The 24,340-nt window shown below is 38.6% G+C and overlaps 1 protein-coding gene across 2 annotated transcripts in view; it reads left to right on the top strand.

Annotated features, from left to right (window-relative positions):
* The window catches only part of LOC146505786 (protein kinase C epsilon type-like), a 104,344-nt gene that overhangs the window by 55,854 nt on the left and 24,150 nt on the right, over positions 1 to 24,340 (top strand). For both annotated transcript variants that reach the window (XR_014877679.1, XM_085183300.1), the window contains exons 9-11: positions 42 to 310; positions 412 to 585; positions 23,278 to 23,432. Coding sequence is in view for 1 of the 2 variants with exons in the window: in XM_085183300.1 (XP_085039426.1) it covers positions 42 to 310; positions 412 to 585; positions 23,278 to 23,432 (598 nt within the window). In the remaining variant the exon portion in view is untranslated. The remainder of the gene's footprint in view (positions 1 to 41; positions 311 to 411; positions 586 to 23,277; positions 23,433 to 24,340) is intronic.

Raw genomic sequence — 24,340 nt, 5'->3', positions numbered from 1 at the left:
AGACACACAGCTCAGCTCTTATTTTTCTTGGTTTCTTGCAGACGTGAAGGAGCTGGAGAACATCCGGAAGGCTCTGTCGTTTGACCACCGCGGAGAGGAGCACAAAACACACCCACTGTCTTCCTCCTCGTCTGTGGACACGGTAACGTGTGACACGCACACGGAAGGCGATGGGAACAGCGTCGGAGAGGAAAGCGAAGAAAGTCAGGCGAATGGCGAGGTCAAAGGTTACAGCGCTCCAGAGGCCAAGAGGATGAACCTGCATGACTTTGTGTTTATCAAAGTTCTGGGGAAAGGAAGCTTTGGAAAGGTGGGCTCACTTCCTCTGCAGCTCTGTTTGTGAAATTCAGTAAGATGTGCAGTGAAAAGGATGGACCGGAAAACACAGACGAGTTTGTGTCATGTGACCAGGTGATGCTGGCGGAGATGAAGGGCACAGACGAGGTTTATGCCGTCAAGGTGCTGAAGAAAGACGTGATCCTGCAGGACGACGACGTGGACTGCACCATGACTGAGAAACGGATCTTAGCATTGGCCAGGAGACACCCCTACCTGACACAGCTCTTCTGCTGCTTCCAGACTAAAGTAGGGACACACACACACAAACACACACACACACATACGCACACAAACATGCAGACATTATTTGCACCTCCAGGGGGCAGCATTGGAATTAGAATCTGTACCGTCGTACATCGAAGCCGACAAGCTCTCTTGGAGAAAACATTTGCAGTTTGTTTCTTGATGAAAACTTCAAAAGTACAACAGATTAAAAAGAATGAAAATAGAAAAATTTTAAAAAAGAGGGAAACTTTCACCCAACAAGTTTTAACATCACAGGAAAACCTGAATCAAACTGCAGGTTGTTCTCGAGCTTATTCCCTGCTGTTTTTCTTTTGAACATCTTTAATCCAAAGCTTTGATCATTTGTTTCTGCTGCATCTTGAATTTGAAGAAATAAGATAAAAATAACTAACATTTTTACTGCTCTTCTCAGTTTGATTATTTAGTCTTATTAGATTATTAGTAAAGGGGATAAAAGATCATTTAAAACCTGAGAAAAACTGTTAGGCAGTCTTCTGTTAATTCTTTTGTAATTTCCTTTTGTTTTCTTCCCCTCTCCTTAAGAGAAAAACGATTGTTGGGTTAAACTGCGTACATCTTGTGCTCACGCTACAGCTGCTTTCACACGTGCACTGCAGCAGTGTACTTTTCTGCTTGGCAGGGGATTATGTTGGATAGAACATTAGCTGATATTTAACCTGCCTGAGTGATGTTCGATTGTTCAGAGGTACAAATGGTGCTGCTAATAGTCCGGTGCATTTACCACTGGGAGGTACGTGCCTCCTTCACACTCAGGCTCCTCGCCTTAGTGGGTTGCATAATCATTGTGCCCTGTGCTGACACAAGATGGCACTGTGACATGCTGTCAAATGTTCTCCCTCAGGATGCTGCAGTAACACCCCAACAACTTAACCTGGGGTACAAATTCTTAGTGCACAATTCTGTAAAAGTAAAAGAAAAATCCTCAATCCTCCCTTACAATGTGGTAGGTCTAGCAAAATGATGAAAAATTCTCAGTTGTAGTGGGACGCACAGTTCTCACAACCACAGTCTTGTCTGTGTATGAAAAAGACATTGATGCTAGCAAGTTTAAGGTCCACAGAGATATCACAGGTGCCACACCAGGACCTCCGGAGCGTGCTCCAAAAATCGCTTCATTGTTGGAAGCTGCCTGGACATCTCTGAGAAGAAGATTTTGAATGAGAGGTGGCTCAAATTTAGGATTTAAGTGACTTTGTGGAGAAAATATCCCAACTTGATCGTCTCAGACTTCGAAGTTCATGTGTGAAAACGGCCTAAGACCATTACCTGTTCACCCCTTGACCTAGTTGTATTTTAGGTTCATTATTTTGGGTTAAATAGGCCCTAAAGGAGGACGTGTTAACAGCTAAGCATGCCGTGTAGGTTTGTAAACACATCCAGAGCAGTAATAGACTGAGAACTACAGCAAGACAGTCAACCTATACGAGAAGCTCTGTATTCACGTCTCAGAACACATCACAACTTCTCGTTATGTTTTGGATCAAATCGTCTTCAGCTGTCATATTTTATATCTGCTGAATGCAACATTTTATGAACTGTGCTGTTAAACAGGCAGCTTTTCAAGCAGCTTTAACACTAAAGCAGCGAAGCACCGGTCTTCAGTCTTCTTGCTCCCTCATTCACAGGTTACTCTGCTTTCATCATCTCCACTTTTAGCGTCTTTATCCATCAGTACTTTAAGTTGGCTGTGACAGACAGACGCACAAAGGGCAGCCGTAGGTGGGACGCCCCTACATGGGCAGTCCTTTCAGACCTCTGTATGTTTTGTCTATTGTGCGTTACATAAATGTTCCTGTCGGGAACCATGTAGTGGCTTTGTACATGCACATGTGTGAGAGTGTGTGTATTTATGATAAAGCTACTTCCAGGTGTGTCCTTTCTAAAATGCAGACGAGAGCTTTCCTGAAATAGCTAAAACCACTCATCAGTGTCAATGTGCCTTCATGTGTGCACTTTCACAGCCTGGTGGAGCTGAGTACGAGAAGGCAAATGTTCTGCTGGATTTATAAATTCTTTGCCATTCTTCTTTACTGCAAATTACAATTTAATGTCTAATCATGCCCATGTGTGAAAAGCCGAGGCAGCTGTGCAGTGAATTTACACCGAGTGAGTGAACGCCATGTGTTCTGCCTCCTGCACGCTCTACCAGACCATTTAAAGTTAACACCAAGGGTGTCAAAGTCATTGTAGTTGGCTCAATTTGACCTCAAATGGTCTAGACCAACCATTGTTCACCTTTAATGAACCATCGTTTCACACAACACAAATTTATGGATCACAGTACATCTACAAAAGTTGCTGTGCTGATTATTTATGACCCGTGCAACTTCACATTTGGAAGTTTTTCTTTAAATGTGCATGTATTTTCACTGCTATTTAGCAACACTAGTGACCCCACATCAATACTACCAGCGCACTTAGTTAGAAAATTGGAGTTATTAATGACTTTTCTGCTTTTTTTCACACTTTTCAAAAAGCCAGCCAGTGCACTTTTGTTCTCAGGTCCGCATGTTTGACGTTGCTGGTTCAGACCCTTGTTTGAAACAAACAGAGGCTGTATCCCAATTCAGGGTCTGCAGCCTTAAAGTACGCAGCCTTAACGGTCCACAAGGGCCGCGTACTCAAAGACCGCTAAGGCCGGAAGTGCGAGGCTTGTGAAATGGGACGGTCTAGCCTCCGTCGCGCTGCCCAGGTTGCCTAGCAACCATGATACTAACAGCTGGAAACGTTTCATACAGCTTTGTTTTGACAGAAATGAAGGAGAAAATCTTTTGTTCATTTGTTTGTTTGTTTCTACATGAGCTTTGATCATTCTCTGTAAGATTAAGGTCAGCTATTGAACAGCGTATATTTTAAAGTAAAGGCTTTAAAACCAAGTTAGTACAAACGTCACTAATGTCACATAACTTTGCCAACATGTGGCCAACAGGAATGTTTTAATGTTCTTCGTTATTAAACATTTGCACATAAATAAGTGACATAATATTCAGTACTTACTTAAAGTTTACTCTTCGGCGCCCCTCATCCGCCATTTTTTTTCGGCAAAATTATCCACACCCACCGCCGCGCTATGCATTCTGGGATATGTTGGGCCACGAAGTCTACACCGCCACGTCCTTGAAATTCAGGGAAATGAAGGACGCATTTGAGGGCCGCATTTCGAGCAGCCTTTGGATTGGGACAGCCTTCGTCGCGTCGCTGTGACGTAATCGGCCTTAAAATACGGCCTTTAAGGCTGCAGACCCTGAATTAGGATACAGCCAGAGTCTTTTGAGTAGTGAGGATGCATCTGATGCAGAGAATTTCCCATCATGTCCAACATGTGAGAAAAGACAGCCTGCTGGCTCTGTCCCATCCCAGTTCTTCCACCAGCATCCAGAGTTCAGCCTGGTCACACAGGAGCCGTAAAAGCCTATGATGCATATCTCTCACACTTTGGTGTCTGGTGTGATCGGCAAAATAATTTGATCCATTACTGACCTTTGCGTCTTAAAAGTGAAAAATAGCCATTTCATGTTCATGTAGATAGACAGGAATCGGTTGTATGAGATAACTGCAAATGCAAAACAGATTAAAGGTCCGATAAGATGCTGGGATTAAATGCGTGAAAACGTCTTTGAGTTCAGCTGAAGGTCCTGAAGGTGCTGTTTGAAGATATTGGTTTCAGTCGTTAAAACAATCTTTAAAAAAGTTACACTATATGTTCACTACATGCACTGTACACTATAGGTCTGCTGTAAATGAGGCATTTATTTTAGAAGACTTGCTGTGCAGTTCTTACAGGTACTAACACTTCTGAGAATTCAGCTTATGTTCCAGGAAATGATGTTTTGACAGGAAATGGAATATACACATACTGCATATGTGTGTTGTCTGTATAGCTCTGGTCACAAGTTCACAGACACTTGTCACGGCCATAGATGTCATGGTAATTTTAGGCTTTCTATGATTTTTTGGGGGGTATGTAATTTTTGCAGGGTGGAGTGATTCTATAGCATTTAACTTTTATGGTTTTATAAAACAATCGGGTGCACAACTTTGACAATATTTAGAATTTTCTCTAATCCACACAGGGTCAAAATGATATACATACACATTATATACATAATTCACACTAATGGTCAGGTTCCACTGCATGTGAGTTTTTCTCAGTTTGTTATATTTCATATTTCAATCATACCAAACCACTGAACTTTACTTATGTGGAATCCTCAGTTTATAGAAGGTTGTGCCTCTGACATCGACTGTTGTCAGTTCAGCAGGTAGCTTCCTATCTGCAAAAGTGGATGGATAAATAATAAATGCATGGATTTATTCTCTTGCTGCTCTCTACATTGTTTTAGGGATTGGTTTGCTGAAATAGTTTCCTTATCTTCACGTGGTATCGTTTTTCTTCCATTCTTTCTGTCATCATCTCTGAAGAGATCTGGAAAGAATCAACATTTTTCAGAGTTTCAGTTAACCCTTTAAAACTGGTCAGAGCGAGCACGCTCCGTTTTGCATAACTATTTTTAAATCCCGGTAGCTCTGCAACCATGTAAGCTAGCACAAAATGTTTTTTTGCATATGAAACCGGAGGAGTTGTACTTACATCTTATGCCTTCAGCTTGTCCTCGGTCACAGTTTCCTTCCACATATGGCTTTGCAAAAACTGCATAAAAAGTACTTGCAGCAACAAAAACATAATATTCCAGAAACACGCTTTGCCGATCCGATCAGCTGTTTGTAACACTTCCTACGTCCATCAGTGTGAACTATCGCATGTCGGCCATGTCCTGCCTGAAACCGGAAGTGACGTCATTTTGCGGAAATGTAGTTTTTCACCATCAGGGCCTCATGAGCCTATACTAGTGTTTTTAAAAGTTATCTTTGACTTTCTGACTTTCTGGGATGCTTAGGACTCATATTGCACTGCTGGAAATAGTTTATTTTGATGCATATGCTGCTTTTTTGCAAATTTGCATTATAATATTTATTTTCGTTTTTCCTGCAGTGTATAAAAGTTGGTGTATTTCAAAAATAAAACTATGAAGACACTCAAAATAAATTTCCTGTGGTGGGAAACTATTTTGTGCAACTTTTTTGTATTTACAGTTTTGAGGGATAAGCCTCTTAAATTTCTCTAACTAGAAATATATGTTAAAAAAACAAAAACGATTTTCAATTTTTTTGTAGTTTATTGCACTTTTTTGCAATTTATGTAATTACTATGCACTTAATGCAGACATATTATTAAAATTTAGGCTTTAATGGTTGTATTGATGTATATCAATTTGAAATGCTCCCAAAAATGGCTCCACAACATGTAAAAATATAATATAAGCTCTGGCGGACTTGGTTCTATGATAGGTCTTAAAGGGTTAAGTTTCCACTCTAGAATTGAAACCAACCATCTTTGAGTTTTGTGATCTGGTCCAGCTGTCGTCACTGGACCGAAGTTCAGGGGAGGTTTCGTGCCTCAAAGTTAGGTTAACATCAAAGTAAAAAGTCAGAAGTTAACCTTCTCATTTAAAGCAACATGACCTCACTTTCGGGAATAACTTTCTTTGGTAAAACAGCGCTTCTTTGTTCTTTTCCTTTTCTGTGTCAACAGACCATCAATCGAGTAGCTTCTCGAGGTGTGTTTGCTGCTGCCAGTGATCCATATACATACTATTTTTAAGACATTTCAGACATTTTTTTTTAATGTTTTGAAAGGAGGAGTGTCACCATAATCACCTTCTTTATAGTTAAAAATCTAGAAGAAGTAGACAATTAAAGAAATGTTTCAAAGGAAGAGAATTATGACACACTTGTAAAGAGATTATTTCACCTGCTTCTGCTTCTACTTCACATTGCAAGAATTCTGCAGTGGACCAGTGGGAGCCAGATATGTCAGGGAGGAGGCAGAGAAGATATTTTGCAAGCTGCATCTGTATTTATTTCTCTGAATGCTCTGGAAAGTCTTACACTAATTGATGGCGTTTCCTGTTCAATTTATTTATTCCTGTTATTTTCCTCCAAAGCGAACACAAAGGTGTGTGGAGTCGACAGAGAGAGAGAACGATAGAAAACGTATTTGTGTCTTGCATTATTTCGTCTTTATTTTGTTCTTCCTATTTTTTTCTTACGTGCGCACACACACACTCACTCACACACACACACACACACACACCAGCGGTTATTGAAACTGTGTTCTTGATTGAGACAAAGGGACTGCGATTCTTATGTAACAGCTTTGATCCTTATCAGTGATGTGTATCCCATATGTTGTGTAACCCCCACCTTCATCACCTGCCTCACCCAACTGACCCCGTCTACTTCCCCTCACCCTCCCACCTCACTCTTCTTAGAACACTGCTCTGTAAACAAACCCACATGTACATGCTGCATATACAACGACACAGACACAGCAGCGCTGTCACTCTTCGCCTCTTGCAAAACGCCAGTCCCACTCAGCCTTTCACCGGGCTGATCTGTATCGACTCAGTGTGCTAGTCTGACCGTGACGATACAATGTGGCACTGATTTAAACTGAAGAATTTAATCCAAGAGATTGATTCTGACATTCATTTCAAGTGTCTGCAGAAGGATTTCTGTTTCTTGAGGTGTTTTCATCCGTCTGTTTTCCACTACTTGGAGTTTAAGCCGAGGCGCCTAGACCTCGCTCTACTCAGCCACCTCCTCCAGCCTCACTAAGGATGTGTTCAGGAGATGTGTTAATCAAAGGCCTGAGCCACATCAACTGGCTTCTTACTATGCGAAGTCATAGCAGCTTCCCTCTGAAACTTCCCCAATCACAAGCTTCTCAACCTTTTTCTTGGAGAAAGCTTCACCACCTGTATCCACAATCTTATTTTTTTGATCAGTACCCAGAACTCATGGCCATAGGCGAGGGAAGGAACATTGATCTACCAGTAAATCAACAGCTTCCCCTTCATGGTCAGTTCTCTCTTCACCACAGCGCACTGATACACTGTTTGCACTGATGACGCTGCCTTCAGTCCATCTTCTCCCTTCCCGACTTTTAACAAGTTCCTGAGATATTTGAAGTCCTCAACTTGAGGCCCTGACTCATCTCCACCCTTGTCCAAATGACAACCGTGCCTTGGTTTTGCAGATGCTACTTTTAATATAGCCTACTAATTACTTGTAGGTTATTGTGATGGACCGAGCAGTGAAGGAAACTTAGGCACAGGTTAAAGTCCAAAAAAATGATTTTTTATTTAACCCAAAAAAACCCATAATTGGTTAAATCATGCCAAAAGAATCAAAATCTTGGGCCCATAAAAGAGGTCAAAATAACAGAACTCTACTCAAAGTTGACAACACTACTGATAACTCAAACAAACGGACCTAACTTAACGAGACAAAGGGGAAACTTAAATAGTGGCTGATCAGCCCACAAAAACAGGAGAAGGGGTAAAACACACAAAACCTAACTAAACCAAACATAATGAACTCCAATTCCCCCCCATGGTCCCGAGTTATGGCATGAACCAATTTGCAGTCTTCCTTTAAAGCTCGCTCCGCCCCTTTTCCACCTCTTGGCTCCTTAATCAAGGGACTGGAACAGCTGCAACTAAGGTAACTCAGAAAACAAAAGATTAATTATACATAACAGTGTAAACTAAAATGTGCGCACTTATTTTAGAATGCAGTGTTATGTGGATATGTGAATTAACTCTAAACCAAAACCAGTTATTTATTGTCCTGTAAATTAATTCCCATATTTAAAGAAAGACAAATGTGAATGCAATGTTACTTGGAAGCCTCTACACTAACATGGTGGGTATTACCACTGTGTGGCTGTAAGTGCAGCCATCACAGTTATACAAAGCTAGAAGCATTACTCCACTTTAAAATAATAATTATGATTTTTTTTAAAGAACCCCGAAAAAAAACTGATCTCACCTCAGTAACCAGGTCTGTCCCTTTAACTCGGTGAGGTCTAAGGACGCGACGCTTCAGTGGCCTCTACCTGCAGGCCTCCGGTACACAAGCCTGTCCAGACATGTTGTGCCGTGCACAATCTTTGGTGATGAATACATGTAACGTGGTTATGCAAGTGTTTGTGTGTCTGTCTGTCTAAGAGAGATTGTGCTAATTTGAATTTTTTTTCTAAAGTGATAACTGTAAAATCCATTTTCTTTGATTTATAATATTTATAGGATTTTTTTTTAATTTAGTGCTTGTATTGATTCATTTTATATAAATGTGAGTAATTCCAAAATTTGAGAAAACTATCATTTGGATTATTTATTTTTGTTATTTTACTAATTGTTTAAGTTATTTTATTATATTATTTGTCTAAATCTATTTTGATAATTATTGCGGTCGATTTTTATATTATGCATTTTTATTCAATTTGATTTTAAACTTCTGACTACATTATAAGATATCCCAAAACCCGATGGAGGCACTGAGTTCATGGTGACATCACTATGCCTAAAAAAGTCTTTGTACTTTGTGTGACCTATGTTCTACCGACAACCGCCCTGCCCTCCTCGTTCTTCTTAATCGACTGTGGGATCACAACCGTTCCCCTATCGGCCTAATTACCGCCGAGAAATGTAAATAACATTATACAACAGTAGCGCCAAGGCCTCGTTCTGCTCGATACACTGTGAGGCTGAGAAGTGAAGTCAGAGAAGGAGAGGATGAGGAAATGCAGATGGCGAGGAGAGCAAACAAGAGATGATGAGGGGAAGACGTGAAAAAGTCTTTTTTTCAGTATTTGTGATAACAAGATGGCTGGTGGTATTTGTGTTGTTGTTTTCTTTTTGCCAAAGTGAAGGAAAGATTACATAAAGAGAAGCAGACGTTGAAATGGATTGGTTTAAAGGGGAAAAAAAGTAGCTGTGATGTAAAGAGCCGGTTAGATTGCAGTGGAGAGTGAGTGTTTTTTTAATGAACTCTAAGAGGGAAAGATCAGAGGAAGCAGGGATGGCCAGAAACCAGGCAGGTCCATTAATGAACCTTTGTTGTTCGGTGCTTAGGACAGAGAGCGACAGATGGACTGACACAGAACGATGGAAGGACGGATAGAGATGAAGACAGCCAGAGAATAGCAGACACAGACTGAGAGCAGAGATGAAAATCAGTCAAACTCAACCCATGTGTCTTACTTTTTAACATCTGTTATATCTGCAACTATTGACATTCACATGTGGCGACATAAAAATTATTTGGTTTCATCAATTTTTTTTGTCCTATTGTATGTTAAGTGACCGCCTTTGCATTAGGGGTGTGGGAAAAAATCGATACTGTGTAGTATCGTGATATTTTGTTTGCTAATAATGTATCGATACAGGGACAGCAGAAATCGATATTTTGTTACAAAAAAAGTTTTTGTGGACTGGAACATGCTCTGACTTCAGAGCATGTTGATCAGCTCTTTTTTCTGAGCAAGAATCCTGACATTCCTTCACTGTCCAAATGTGTTTAACTTTTTTTTTGTGGCAGCAATAAACATGTTTTATTTTAATCAAGTTTAAAACTTTTTTATTTAATGTAAAATTATATTTTGTTTTAATTTACTTTCAAATTCTTCAGTTGTTGAAGTGGCTGCATAGTTTTCATAAACTGCATAGTTCAGAATAGCTATAATTGTACCAGATGGTTGCGTTCAGTTAAGCTGGACTAGACTGTAATACAAACCGTTCAGTTTGTCAACAATAAAACTGAAATGAGAGAAAGACTGAGTGTGAGACTTTGATATTAGATAAAATGAATATTGATAAAATTTACCTTTATTTACAGAATCTGAATATCGCAAAATATTTTAAAAAATTGCAATAATATCGTATCGTGCGTTAAGTATCGTGATAATATCGTATCGAGGGATGTATGGTGATTCCCACCTCTACTTTGCAGTAATAATGGATAAAGCAGTTTGATAGATATCAATCTTGCAACCTTGCTTTGGTCATTTATGTGTGACACCATGTCTCAGCTGAGCATCGAGCTCATTAGCACTCCTACTACCACTACTTAGGATGTACTAGACTTACTAGTTCATGCTTATAAGCTCTGCTTTTGAGGACGACAGAGTGGATGTCCTTTTTGTCACTGCCGACACTTTTCTCAAACTCTTCAGCAGCAGTGTTGTGCACAGTTCAGCTGAACACTGCCCCCTGTGGCTCAGGTAACACAGGACATTATTCACATTAACTTCATCACAGGCTTTGTGTCAGGGTTATGGCTGGGGTCATATCTTCCCCTTTATATGGAATTTATACATAATTTAGTAATTGAAGAATTGCAAGGCCAAACTGTACCTCAGAGACTTTGATTGAAAGATAAGATCATTTTGCTTTTGAAGCTATGCTTGTTTTGCTAAAATGTTTTGCTAAAATGCATCCTAACCCTAAACCTACCTGTGGTTTAGCAGTGACCTGACCTGCAAATAACGTTGTGTGCATGAGGTTGGGGGTGCAATATCTACATCTACATGTGCTTTTATGTGGACAGTCATGATATCTAAATACAGACAACCTAGTAGCTATTTGTGGTAATAGCAAACTTATTTTATTGTGAAATTTGAACCTTTCTTGCAGCTAAGCTAAGTTAAAGCTAAAGATGTGTTTGCAGTCTTTAATGTCAGATGGTGAACTAGAGCATAATTTGCATTTAGATTTAGATATTAAATATAAACTAAGACCAGCACCTGATGTTACACAATACAAATGTAAGTTGCAAGGCCTGTTTTTGACACCCTTGAACTGACCCCATTTCTTCACCTTAGACTGAATGTAAACACTCACAAGAAAAACCTGTAGCGAACATATCCACCCAGACAGCCTTCCCTTCCAGGAATAGTCTACTTCTTATCATTATGACAAATCTTCAGTGGTATTCAAGAGAGCTGGGTGATAGTTAGACCCTTTACAAGTCACTGTGACACTATTATGTGAATAGAAGATGTCTTCTGAGCGTTTCTTCTGGGCAAATTAGCTTTTTAATAGACGGATCAGTAGTAACAGCAGCCTGATGCCAGCTCTGTGTTTATCACCTCATCAGTACAAATTATTTGGATGTGTGTGTGTGTGTGTGTGTGTGTGTGTGTTCTTGCACTTCTTGTGCAACCTTTAAAATGAGAGCATTTTGTCCTGTCCTCTCTTCCCCAAAGAGCTTTTTGAAGACTGCAGTGGGGTTAAAAAAGCATCTCTGACACAACCATTAACCCGATGTCAGCAGTGTCATGCTGCTCCTTTCTTTGCACAACAGATTTTGCTGGCACCATTTTTGCACATTTTCAAATGAAAAGAGGAAAGCACTGGTAACATTGACAGTGCTGTTATTACAATCGCGTCTTCACCCATCCATTTTTTAACTACTTATCTGACTAGGGTGGAAGTCAGCTGCAGCCTAGCCTAGCTGGGCAGAAGGGTTCAGCCTCACCAGCCCATCATAGGGTTTTTTGTCGTAGTGGACTAATGTAGGTAAAGATTTTTTCATTAAATATCATCTTCTATCTCTTCCTCAGTTTATGTTTCATACTTTTTGCCCTTTTTGGTTTCTTGGCACTCCTGTTTTCTATATTTTTTTGCCCCTCACTCTCTGACTGGTTGCAACAGATGGCTGCCTCTCCTAAAGGGCCGTCCACACAGAGATGTAGTTGTTGGTTGGTCACTAAAGCACAGTCCAGGCTCCGGTTGCCTAGGTAACCCTCCAATGTATATACTACCCTGCCATATGTCTGTCAACAGTGTCCTTCACTCTCATTGGTAGTTGCTTTAGTTGCTCGCGTTGAAGTTGAGAAAACTTTATCTCAAGACCTCTGCACCAGACCGTCACCTAATGTGATTGACTTTCTGTGTTTTCTTCTCGCCATGTTGCCGGTAATCACTTCCTCTGTTGTAGCTGTTCTTCCTGATTGGGAATCTTCACATCACTGGGACGCTTTGATGTTGTACGAGAGATGATTGAGATGATTTGTGATGTGTACTTGGGTTAATTTCACTTTGCAGCCAGTCAGAATTTGGCCTTAATGTAGCATCCATCCCCATGGTTGTTGGGCAACACATTTTTTGCTTGTACGGGCCTGCACAGGTTTGTGTCCTCAGCTTTTGCATTGGTTAAATTCCCATAATCCTACTCCTAGAGAAGGCAGAGGGAGCCATAAATACAGTTTAATATCTTTGATTGTTCAAGACAACCAAGAAAAAACATGAGGAAACAGGAGAACCAACAGGTGAACCTTCTCGCCGTGAGGCAAACTTTTGCACTATTGTGCCGACCCATCAAAGTACATATTTGGCTTCATCTGTCCCACTCTCTTCTGTTTTCCAAAATAAGGATGACTAACATCTTTATTTTGCCACTTGTTCCCTCCATCCTCCTCTTTTCCTCCTGATGTGCTGCTGACACGTTCTCACTCTGTCCACACATTGAAGATGTGCAGGGAGTGCTCACACATGTGTGGATGAACATTATCCTCACAGCACTTTTTTGTTGCTTAGAGACAGAAAAAACCTTCACAAACAGAATCATCTACCTCTTTGTCCAGTTCAAAATCACACAAAACACACACAGTACACAGTTCACCTGACATTCCTGGAAGTCTGTTTCTCATTAAATGAATCACAGTCAACTACTTACCTCCTTTTTTTTCTTTTGACCAATGAAAAACAAGTTTTTCTTGTCATTCATTTATTTATTTATTATGGGAACAAGGAGTAAGAAGATATTCTGAGGGAGAACCAGCAGCCCACACCAAGTATCTAACTAGTGTGTGAGAACAATAAACACACACAGGCACAACATTCAGGTTGCCCGGCCAAATATGTGTCAGCCTTGTTCTTTACAAAACTACAGTTATTAGTTGAGGTATGTTTGCTGTTCTTGGGTTGCAGTTCAGGCATAGACAAACATGTAATTTTATACTTGAAACCTTTACATAATGCATTCCTTAGACCTCAGACTTGATGTTTACTTACCTAAACCTAACGGTGGTAGAGGTGGCAGGTCAGAAAGGATTAATATAAATCAATTTTGATTTTGATCTTATATAAGATTGTTTTTTTGTTATAAAGTTTGTCTTTAGTTTATGATGACATGTTTTTTTTATATAGTTATTGACATTATTTTTTACATATATGCGCCAAAAACTAAAGTGGCTTAAACTTGCATTCTTCCTAATGGCCAGCAGGGGGAGAAAAAGTCAGATTCTAAAAAAAGTCTGTAAGAAAATTACTTTTTTGATATAGTATCTCAGGTTTTTCTAAAAAAAAAAATAAAAAAAAAAAATTATGGTCCAATTAGTGGAAAATAGAAAATAAATCGAGCTATGCTTTAGTGCACGTCTCTGTTTCTCAGTTTGAGCCTGGAATATATAAGCTTTTTTTAAGAGCGATACCATACATCACACAGTGCCATACAAACTATGCAATGTCCACACTTTTAAAATGAGCAAAGTGTGTATTTTATGGCTCTGTTTTTTAAAAAAAATCTTTTTAGCTGCCATTATATATATTTAGCATGTGTTGGAAACACTGACAAACTAAAACTGACAAACTAGTGGATGACTATGACCGTCTTTTATATACAGTCTGCGGTCTGTCCATAGAGACACATCATCTATAGGCTGCTTCCAAAACTCTAAATTGCTGCCAGCATTTGTTCGTATGATTGAGTCAATTACTGATTTCTGGATGTTGTATTTTTGTGCCAGAGCCAGAAAAATGTATAAATATATCCACCTTAAGCTACAGATTATTAAATGTACATCTCACCATATTTAATTTGGTAGCTTTTAATAACATGGGGTAGTAGAAGGACATTTGGAATACAACAGACATCTAAAATGATCAACATTTCTCAACTTTAACTTCCATTTGCGTAAAAATATATATGTATGAAACCCTTACTGCATTATGCATTGCCCTGTATTACTGCTGTAGTGTGTTTATACGTGCAGTGATTGATAAATATGAGGAACAAATTAAATTGAAGATTATACAGACTCAAGGCAAAGCCAAGAATGCAGGAATGATGTTTCTACTTATAAACACATTAGGGTTTAATATGTTTAACTGATTAGAATGCAGAATTTTTGAAAGCAAAAACAGGTTCAGTGGCCACACACACAAAGTACGCTCTGTCCTCCAATTACAATTATTTCCTTTTGCAAGTCCAGCTCTTCTCTTCAAGTCAACATCTGCGAAAAACACATAAATAAAATAAAAAGGGAAATAAAAGGATGAATCAAAGTTTTTCTGAAGAGTCATTGTCACATCTGGAGTGAAAGTCACTTCTCAAAGTTACCACAAAACAAACTCAGGACCCAGATTCTGTTGAATGAAATCACCAAGTGAATCTTTACTGGTTGCCTCTGTGTGGTAATGACCAGCAGCCAAACGGTAATGGCTCATAATGTTCCGAGGAAAATGGGGCAGCAATTGAGTTTTTTTGTTCGTGCACGGACAAAAGTTCAAACCCCACTTGTTGTTTTTTTGACTGACTTTGATGAAAGTGTTTATTTTAGCTTCATGTCAGCCGTTCATATTTTCAGGAGAGGAGAAGCAGTGCGTTACAGCTAACATTTCAACAACTGGAGTGGTGGAAAGTAATTCAGCAGATGAACTCATCTTATCTAACATTTCTATAATTAGATCTCAGTTTTAAGCACATCAAAATTATTGCAATTTAATAAACAAATACAGAAAAACTCCTCTACGCTGCACACAATTTACTTCTTTTTCTTCCTTTCTTTGATATATATATATATATATATATATATATATATATATATAGATAGATATATGCTGAAACAACAAAATAATAAATCTATCTGATTGAGGAATCACTCATCTTTGGAAAAGAGAGTTTATTACAGAGAAATGGCTCTTTCCAAAATAAAAGCTATACTATACGCTTCTTCTGGGCTATATTCTCAGCAGCATATTAAACATATCAGGTGCCCATAAGGAGAACCATGTGCTAACGGCTGTCTAAATGACTCGGCTAAAGTTTGTAGCATGCGTGCTTGTTGTTTTTGTCTGCTTCCACTTGTCTTTGCACTAGGATGATGTCGGAGTAAATGTGCAGTCATATTCGTTGTGTTCCCACTAGTGCTGTCAGCGTTAATCTGAAATGACGTTAACGCCACAACACGGCAAATCTCCGTTAACGAGCTACCGCGGATCACCCCGTGCATGGGGCTGGACGGCGTCAACACGTCAACGAGCTAACTGCGCTAACACACTAGTTCCCACCAATGTAACTGAGCATTGCGTGGCACATCCGACATACTGTTTTACTTTTGTCCATCAGGGTCATACTTCACATGAAAACCAAAATAGCTCCATCGTCAGAAGAAAAGTTGATAAAATAAATTAAAAATTTTGGATTTTTCGATACATATGCGTACCAAACCGAAAGCACTGTACTGAATGGTATGTATTGTTGCACCCCTAGTGTGTATATATATATATATATATATATATATATATATATATATATATATATATATATATATCAGTAACACGTTGACGTGGCGTCAACACGTTAATGAGCTAACCGCGTGTGTGTGTGTGTGTGTGTGTGTGTGATTGACTGTGTGGTCACAGTACAGACAGTATGAGGTAATGGTTTGGGCTTATATAAGATGCAATGAGATTCAAGTTAAGACTTGTTTAACAGCCGGCTGGCACCAAGAGGGCTCATACACACAAACTTTAGAAACACACACACAAAATAGTCGGATAACCATCAAGACGTTATTGTCAGCATTATGTAGTATGTAGTGAATCGTCTGGCCGTGTGCCTCTAAAATATGCCCTGACTTTGTCTCTGTGTGTGTGTGTGTGTGTGTGTGTGTGTGTGTGTAGGTGTGTGCGCGCCCGTGTGTCAGAAATGGGAAGCCAGTATCTGTACATTTGTAATTACAGTCAGGAAATGTTTATTCGTGTTTGATTGGGTGGGACCAGCTGGGACTTTGGGTACATTTAAACAAACTATTTCAACATCCTGTTTAAAGTCGCTTTCAGGAGGAGTGGAGGGAGGGAAGAAATTCTCTCTGAGGTGGACTATCGGCCACTTATGTAACACGAAATTTTGAGGCCTCTTTAAACTGATAACAGAGGGGAGAAAAGAGCCCAAGGTTGGCTTTAAATATACATGGCATGAATGTGACATGTTTTGGTGAATGGCCAAATTAATTTTTTTAATCAGATCCAACTAAAGAAAAGCAACAATACACTACAGACAGTATAACACTTCATTATGGAAGGTCCCTAAAACTCAGTAGCAATCCTGATTTCATGACAGTTAAAAAGGATTAAAAAGTGTATTAGTATAGTAACATATACCCACTGCTAGTCAGGACCCTTTTGTATCACATTTTAATGGACTTTGTACCTGTTTACAATCAGTTTTAGACTTGTTAGGCAGTGCTACACAACACAACACAAAATAAGGTATAACATCTACATAGGGACAGAGGTTGGTAAGCTAAGAAGACATGATTTTCAAATGCTGTTTAATTAAGTCCATATCCAATTTAATCATTTAAACCGCAATCTCAGCAGACCATAATATCTACCAACATCTGGTACCCTTATCATACCCTTAGATATGATAAGCGTTGACATATTTCATATAGAGCGTAATATTTTAGCTCTTGTAGCCTTCATATAGTTGTTACACAACTGCAAACTGTTTTGAAGTCAAAGGATTTCCATCATATCTGTTATACTAACCTGCCTGCTGGAAATAATGATAGCACATTAACCCTTTCACGCATAGTGGTCACTACAGTGGCTATTCAAAGGCTGTTTTCCTGTATTTGTGCCAGTGTTGATGGCATACTTGCACATCAACCAGTACATTGGACAGTGATGTGTCCCTCCATACCAAATTCATAATTCAGATATGTAAAAAACTCATGTTTAAAAAAATGAAGTTCAAAAATCTTTTTTTCATGCCTAAAGATGAATAAAAATGCTTAAGAAAAAAAAAGTCCTGATTGAGGTTGTCATAATTCATGCATGAAAGGGTTAAAATGGTCTTATGAAGTATCTGTATATGAGAAGAAGAAAAGTTTGCAAAATATCTGCTAATGTACAATTTTTGCACCCAAACAAAATTGGACTTCCTCGTCGTCTACATTCAGCGACTCTCATTAAAGAACAATCAAGTCTTTGAAGCTCTGTAACTGCATTCAGTTAAATTTATTTCAGTTCAGCTTTTAATAAAATATAGCACAAATTTACAGTATATGTCAGCGCAAGGCACTTTACATCATAAGACGCTACAAGATTAGAAAGAACACCTAATAATTGTATGATTCCCTAATGAGCAAGCAATGGGCCACAATGGGAAGGAAAACTCCCTTTTAACAGGAAGAAATGGTGGTGTATGGCACTGGGATTGGCACAAGCAGGTTCATTAATGGGTACTGATTTTTTTGTTCCCCATTTTTCCCCATTTAACCCTTTAAAACCTAGAACCAAGTCCGCCAGAGCTTATATTATATTTTTACATGCTGTAGTGCCATTTTAGGGATCATTTCAAGTTGATATACATCAACTTACAATACAATACAACCATTATAGCCTAAGTTTTAATAATATGTCTGCATTAAGTGCATAGTAATTACATAAATTGCAAAAAAGTGCAATAAACTACAAAAAAATGGAAAATCGTTTTTGTTTTTTTAACATATATTTCTAGTTAGAGAAATTTAAGAGGCTTATCCCTCAAAACTGTAAATACAAAAAAGTTGCACAAAATAGTTTCCCACCACAGGAAATTTATTTTGAGTGTCTTCATAGTTTTATTTTTGAAATACACCAATTTCTATACACTGCAAAATGCAATGCAAATTTGCAAAAAAAACAGCATGTGCATCAAAATAAACAATTTCCAGCAGTGCAATATGAGTCCTAAGCATCCCAGAAACGACACAGAAAGTCATGAAGTCAAACATAACTTTTAAAAACACCAGTATAGGCTCATGAGGCCCCGATGGTAAAAAACAAAATTTCCGGTTTCGGGCAGGTCATGGCGGACATGCGATAGTTCACGCTGATGGACGTAGGAAGTGTTACAAACAGGTGATCGGATCGGCAAAGCGTGTTTCTGGAATATTATGTTTTTGGGGTTTTTTTTATGTTTTTGTTGCTGCAAGTGCTTTTTATGCAGTTTTTGCAAAGCTATATGTGGAAGGAAACCGTGACGTAGGGCAAGCTGATGGCATAAGATGTAAGTACAACTCCTCCGGTTTCATATGCTAAAAAAATTATTGCGCTAGCTTATGTGGTTGCAGTGCTACTGGGATTTAAAAATAGTTACGCAAAATGGAGTGTGTCCGCTCCGACTGGCTTTAAAGGGTTAACTGTGGAAAGTCAAAAGTTGTGATCAAGATAAAAATTTTAGAAACGGGTAGTTTCTCCATCTAGCAATGACCCTCACATTTGGGAAACTTAGCACTTGAAATATAAATTATTTGTATTTTTTATTTAAAAAAAGGGGAACCAGAGGAAGGTTAATGTATATCTGTAGAAAGGAAGCATACAGTTGGTGACAGACTGTTGTGTTGTTTGAGCTGCAATGGTTAAAATGGAATTGCCATATCTGGTTAATATTACTATCAGAAGAGAAATAAATCTGTGCACTGTTTTATAAATTTCCAACATTTTGAATTGAATTGAAGTTACCACAGTGTTTCCAAGTGTCTAAAACTCAAGTGGGAAGAATCATTGAGAAATTCAAAGAGAGCCACACAGTACAGAACAAGCCTGGCAGAAAATCTACCTCCAAAAGACCAATATGAAGGTTACTGACTGGCCTGCACGAAGCCCCGACTTGAATCCCAGTGAAATTTTTGAGGTGAACTGAAGATCAAGGTCTATGCAGGAAGACCAGCAAATCTAGAGAAGTTTGAAAGATTCGCCAAAGAAAAATAGTCTGGGAGTACTCGGGAGAGAAGGATGTGAGACTACAACAAATGATTGCACTACAACATAACTGTCTATTAGTATCACAGGGCCTAATCATTTTGACGCTGGTAGTTTTTGATTTTTCTCAGATTCATTTTGCTTCTGTGCAAATGTAAGCATCCAAAATAAAACCAGGATGTTTGGAAAAGCTGTGTTAAAATTCTGTGCTCTATTTAACATCACTTGGGAAATACTTGGAGGCTAATAATTATGTCCTCATCTGTAAAGTGGGTTGGGAAAACTGGGGCAAAGTGGTCAAAAAAACTGAAAACTCTAATTTTAGATTTAAGAAACAAGAGGCTTTTTTATGCCATAAACTTTTTCAATTCTCTGGTTTAATGATGCTCTCATAAATGTCTGTTGTCCTTATGTATTTGTTTACTTTAGTCCATTAGACATTTACAGTCGCTTACAAACCTGCAAAGACGGAGTTGCACCTGACAGGTCGATTGTGTCACATTCGCTGTCTATTCCGGGACTTTAAACCAAGACCAACTGCTTTTTTTAAGGTATTAGAAAAATGTTCCAGCTTTTTGAAATGTTCGAAACAACAAATCAAGATGTCTTTCTTTTAGAGTGACGACTACCTTCAAAATCTTTCACTAGTTCAGGATCAGCAACTCAACACTCCATTATGGCCAAACATACAGACAGTTTTTTAGGTAAACATGCCCCAAATATCCAGCAGGCGACAGGTTTGACGTGCATCTGATGAGTTAATGGAGCAGATGCTGTATGTTTGTGCTTAATCACTGTTCCAATGCTAATAAGGAGAACTCAGTGGGTGCGAGACAATCACAAAATTTCGACTTCTTCTTTGCTGTTGTCTTTTTTAAATAACAAAGGGTAGAACATGCACAATCATTGTCATGCAAATTAAAAATAAAGGTCATGCCTAAACCCATTCACAGCTAATTGCATTGGAGAGGAAACTGCGGTTGTTTGTGCAGCTAGCTCCACAGTTTTAGGTACATGCAAGAAACAGAACTTTGTTTGCTCTCGATGTAATGAAACGCACACATAGAAATTCATTTGTCTTTGTTCTAGAGAGTTTACGGGATAAATGGACATATGCACATATTCTGTTTACATACTTCCTGTGTCTCAGATTCAGTCTTTGTCGCTCTTTACAAATCCTATATACGCCTCACAGCCGGGGGTCTCCTTTAATGTGGTGGAAACACAGACGCTTCAGATCTGTAGCTCTGTGTCACCTTAACAGCTAACGATGTGAACCCTGAGGCCTCACACAATGGCTCTGACGGGCTCCTCCTTGTTTCTTATATACCCAGCTGTTTATATCACAGCACCCTCACTGCACATACTCTCTCTCTCTCTCTCTTATTTCCTATATGAGAAAGCGAGCTGGAATTCAGGAAGGAGGCCGTTTGTTTCCCCACGGAGCCCATTTTCATTACCAAGAGAATAGAGCTCAGAGGGCGTGGTCTACAGCAGTGTGTGTGTTGTTTTTCACCTCCGTATGTGTGTGTATCACAGGAAGGGGTTCTATGGAAGTAGGGACAATTAGTGGTTGTCACATAGCGATCTGTATTGTTTTTCTTTCTCTACTCGGGGAAATTTGAGACAAAATCCAAAGTGTCTTGTGTTTTTAAAAATGGGTTAAATTTACAACTAAGATTTTCTCTCTGATTAATAAACAGTTCGTGTTCCATTTATTGTTTTTCTTCTAATGTCTTGATTTAGGCAGATGTGATATGAAAAAATTGTGAAAAACTGAATGTTTGAACAGCTGGTGGGCGGGGCTGCTGTGCGAAGCAGAGCTGTGTACCTGTGACGATCATATGAGAGACTCCAGGATATTATATAGAAGTAAAAAGTTGGTTGGGCCTGATTTTCAAAACAAGGAATTTATCTGGGCCAGATATTATCGTGCAGCATATCGTGATAAATTTCAAACCAACAGAAACGTATTAAAAAACAAGTAATGTTTATTCATTTTGTCCCTTTTAAATCTGGTGACATCTCACAAATGCACACCAAAAACTCCAATAAAATAAAAAATAAAATAAAAAAAACATTTTGAAAGTTCCCTTTCAATATATATGTGACCCAGACACATCTTAAAGTGCATTTAACACAATTAAAATAGAACAGAAGCTATCAGTGCACAAACCCATAGCAGTAACACGTAAGAATACAACATTTACTGCTGCACACTGAGGTAATACAGTTTTGTTTTATATCAACCCCTGGAATTAGGCATGGCTTTGTTAGACATTCCACATTATGTTGATATGTGGGCTATAGTTACGCTGACATTATTAATGGGAGAAGTGACATTTTCTTTTCTGAACATTTGCGGCAACTGTTGGCTCATAAGATGTCAGTGCAATCCGAAGGCAACGGTGAAGCGATAGCTCGATATGTTTACAACACGGTGCATTGTGGGTGGAATATTGCTAGGCTACTAGGAGTGTTGCATTCATAGTCCACACTATGCTGTAGGGGTGGGGGAAAAAATCAATACTGTGTAGCATCGTGATATTTTGTTTGCTAATAATGTATCGATACAGGGACAGCAGAAATCGATATTTTGTTACAAAAAAGGTTTTTGTGCTCTGACTTCAGAGCATGTTGATCCTTTTTCTGAGCAAGAATCCTGACATTCCTTCACTGTCCAAATGTGTTTAACTTTTTTATGGCAGCAATAAACATGACAGTTTACTTATTTTAATTTAAGACATGTTTTATTTTAATTAAGTGTAAAACTTTTTTATTTAATGTAAAATTATATTTTGTTTTAATTTACTTTCAAATTCTTCAGTTGCTGAAGGGGCTGCATAGTTTTCATAAACTGCATAGTTCAGAATAGCTATAATTGTACCAGATGGTTGATTCAGTTAAGTTGGACTAGACTGTAATACAAACCGTTCAGTTTGTCAACAATAAAACTGAAATGAGAGAAAGACTGAGTGTGAGACTTTGATATTAGATCAAATGAATATTGATAAAGTTTACCTTTATGTACAGAATCTGAATATCGCAAAATATTTTTTAAAAATTGCAATAATATCGTATCGTGCGTTAAGTATTGTGATAATATCGTATCGTGGGATGTATGGTGATTCCCACCTCTACTATGCTGTAGGAATTTCTTTTTGTTTGTTTTTTTCGTTTTCTCTGCGTTTCTGCTAGAACCACGGGCAGGGCCACTCGGAGGTTGCTTCTGGGCCGCCATTTGAAGAGGCTTGATATAGAATCAAGAGCAGAAAAACGGTTTGAAAATGGAACTTTTGGCTTACCGGGGTTCTTCGTACATACACCGACCTCATTATTTGAAACGTTTGAAACATATTTAAAATGAACATCCACCAGTGTAATGGTTTTCATTAGACAGAATATAAAGAAAAGAATAATAGGTTCCTTTTAAGTTTCCAAAAAATATGTAAGAGAAGATTTAACCGTTAACTGTAAACTTTTTCTGCGTAGTTTCCAAAACTCATATAATCTAAAGTTTTGAAAATATTCAAAAGCAAGTGTATACAATGTATTTTGTTTTAATGACTGTATATGATTTATGGGTTTAAATTATTTATTGTTAATGGATAAATATAAAAGCACTAGCTTAAAATCAAGGATCTTAAAAGAGGAAGTGCTGCTCTGTTATTGCCATGTTTCATCACAAAATTACCAACATCAGTGTTGATATGTTGATATTTTTGCCATTTTCGAATTGAAATATTTCCACAGTTACTGAATAAAGTTGTTTTTCACTGTCTTCCCGCAGGACCGCTTGTTCTTTGTGATGGAATATGTTAATGGAGGAGACCTGATGTTTCAGATCCAGCGATCGAGGAAGTTCGATGAGGCACGATCTCGTTTCTACGCCGCCGAGGTCACATCTGCCCTGATGTTCCTGCACCTACACGGAGTCATTTACAGGTAACCGTGATGTGTTTAAATGGTCAGCAGGCAACCATGCAATCTTTTTCTTTTCATGGTGTATTACCACATTTTAGCGGGTGTAGCAGTGTTTAGCACACCAGTCCTCTTTCAGGACATATTTTAGTTTTAGCCTTTTAACTCGCCCTTCTTTAATTGTGATTGCGAAGCGTGCACATGCTGCTTGTTCGATTAACAGGAGACATAAGAGAATTTCTGAAAAAAATCAAAGAATGAAGAAAACTGCAGCAAAGCCTTCCTTTCCTGAAATGTACATTGGTCTGAGTAGGTGTCAGAGCGCCCATCTTCTAACAACACATAACATGTTTCCATTGTTTGGACAGTCATTCAGAGGTGGGTGATTCACAGAATCACTGAGCACGTAATTTGTGAACTTTGTTGTCAAACTGCTCAGTGGCTGCACATCATTCTGCTGGTTTGAACGTTTCTGAATGCACGAACCATAAAAGGTGGAGTGGTAGGTTTGAAAATATATTTAAGAACCTTTAAATATGTACTTTTGAGTTTCCAAGGTGGAAAACACAAATGACCAAATACTTTACAACTATTGCTTTGCTTCAATACATATGCAGCACAGTAATTAAAAAACATAAAGTCTTGTTAAAGTAATATTTTTCCTCTGTGCCAAATGTAGTTTTATCTGTTTATTGATAGTGGCTTTGGGGCAAAAACCAGTCCTTTTCAAATTTTGCTATACGGTGCTAGGTAACCATTTAATTTGACAAAAATGCTGCATAACATCTCTTCTGTGCAGTTTGCGTGCTGTCACCATGCTTAATCTGCTTTACCTTGCTACTATTATTTTGTCATTGCCCTTGGCTAAGGCACTAGCATTTGTCCGAAGTTGGTACATCAGCACTGCAGTGCAGCAGTTTGTAATGCTTAAA

The sequence above is a fragment of the Neolamprologus multifasciatus genome, chromosome 13 (genome assembly GCF_963576455.1).
Source record: "Neolamprologus multifasciatus chromosome 13, fNeoMul1.2, whole genome shotgun sequence".
In the NCBI taxonomy this organism is placed as follows: Eukaryota; Metazoa; Chordata; class Actinopteri; order Cichliformes; family Cichlidae; genus Neolamprologus; species Neolamprologus multifasciatus.
This window is presented reverse-complemented; position numbering and strand designations above follow the sequence as displayed.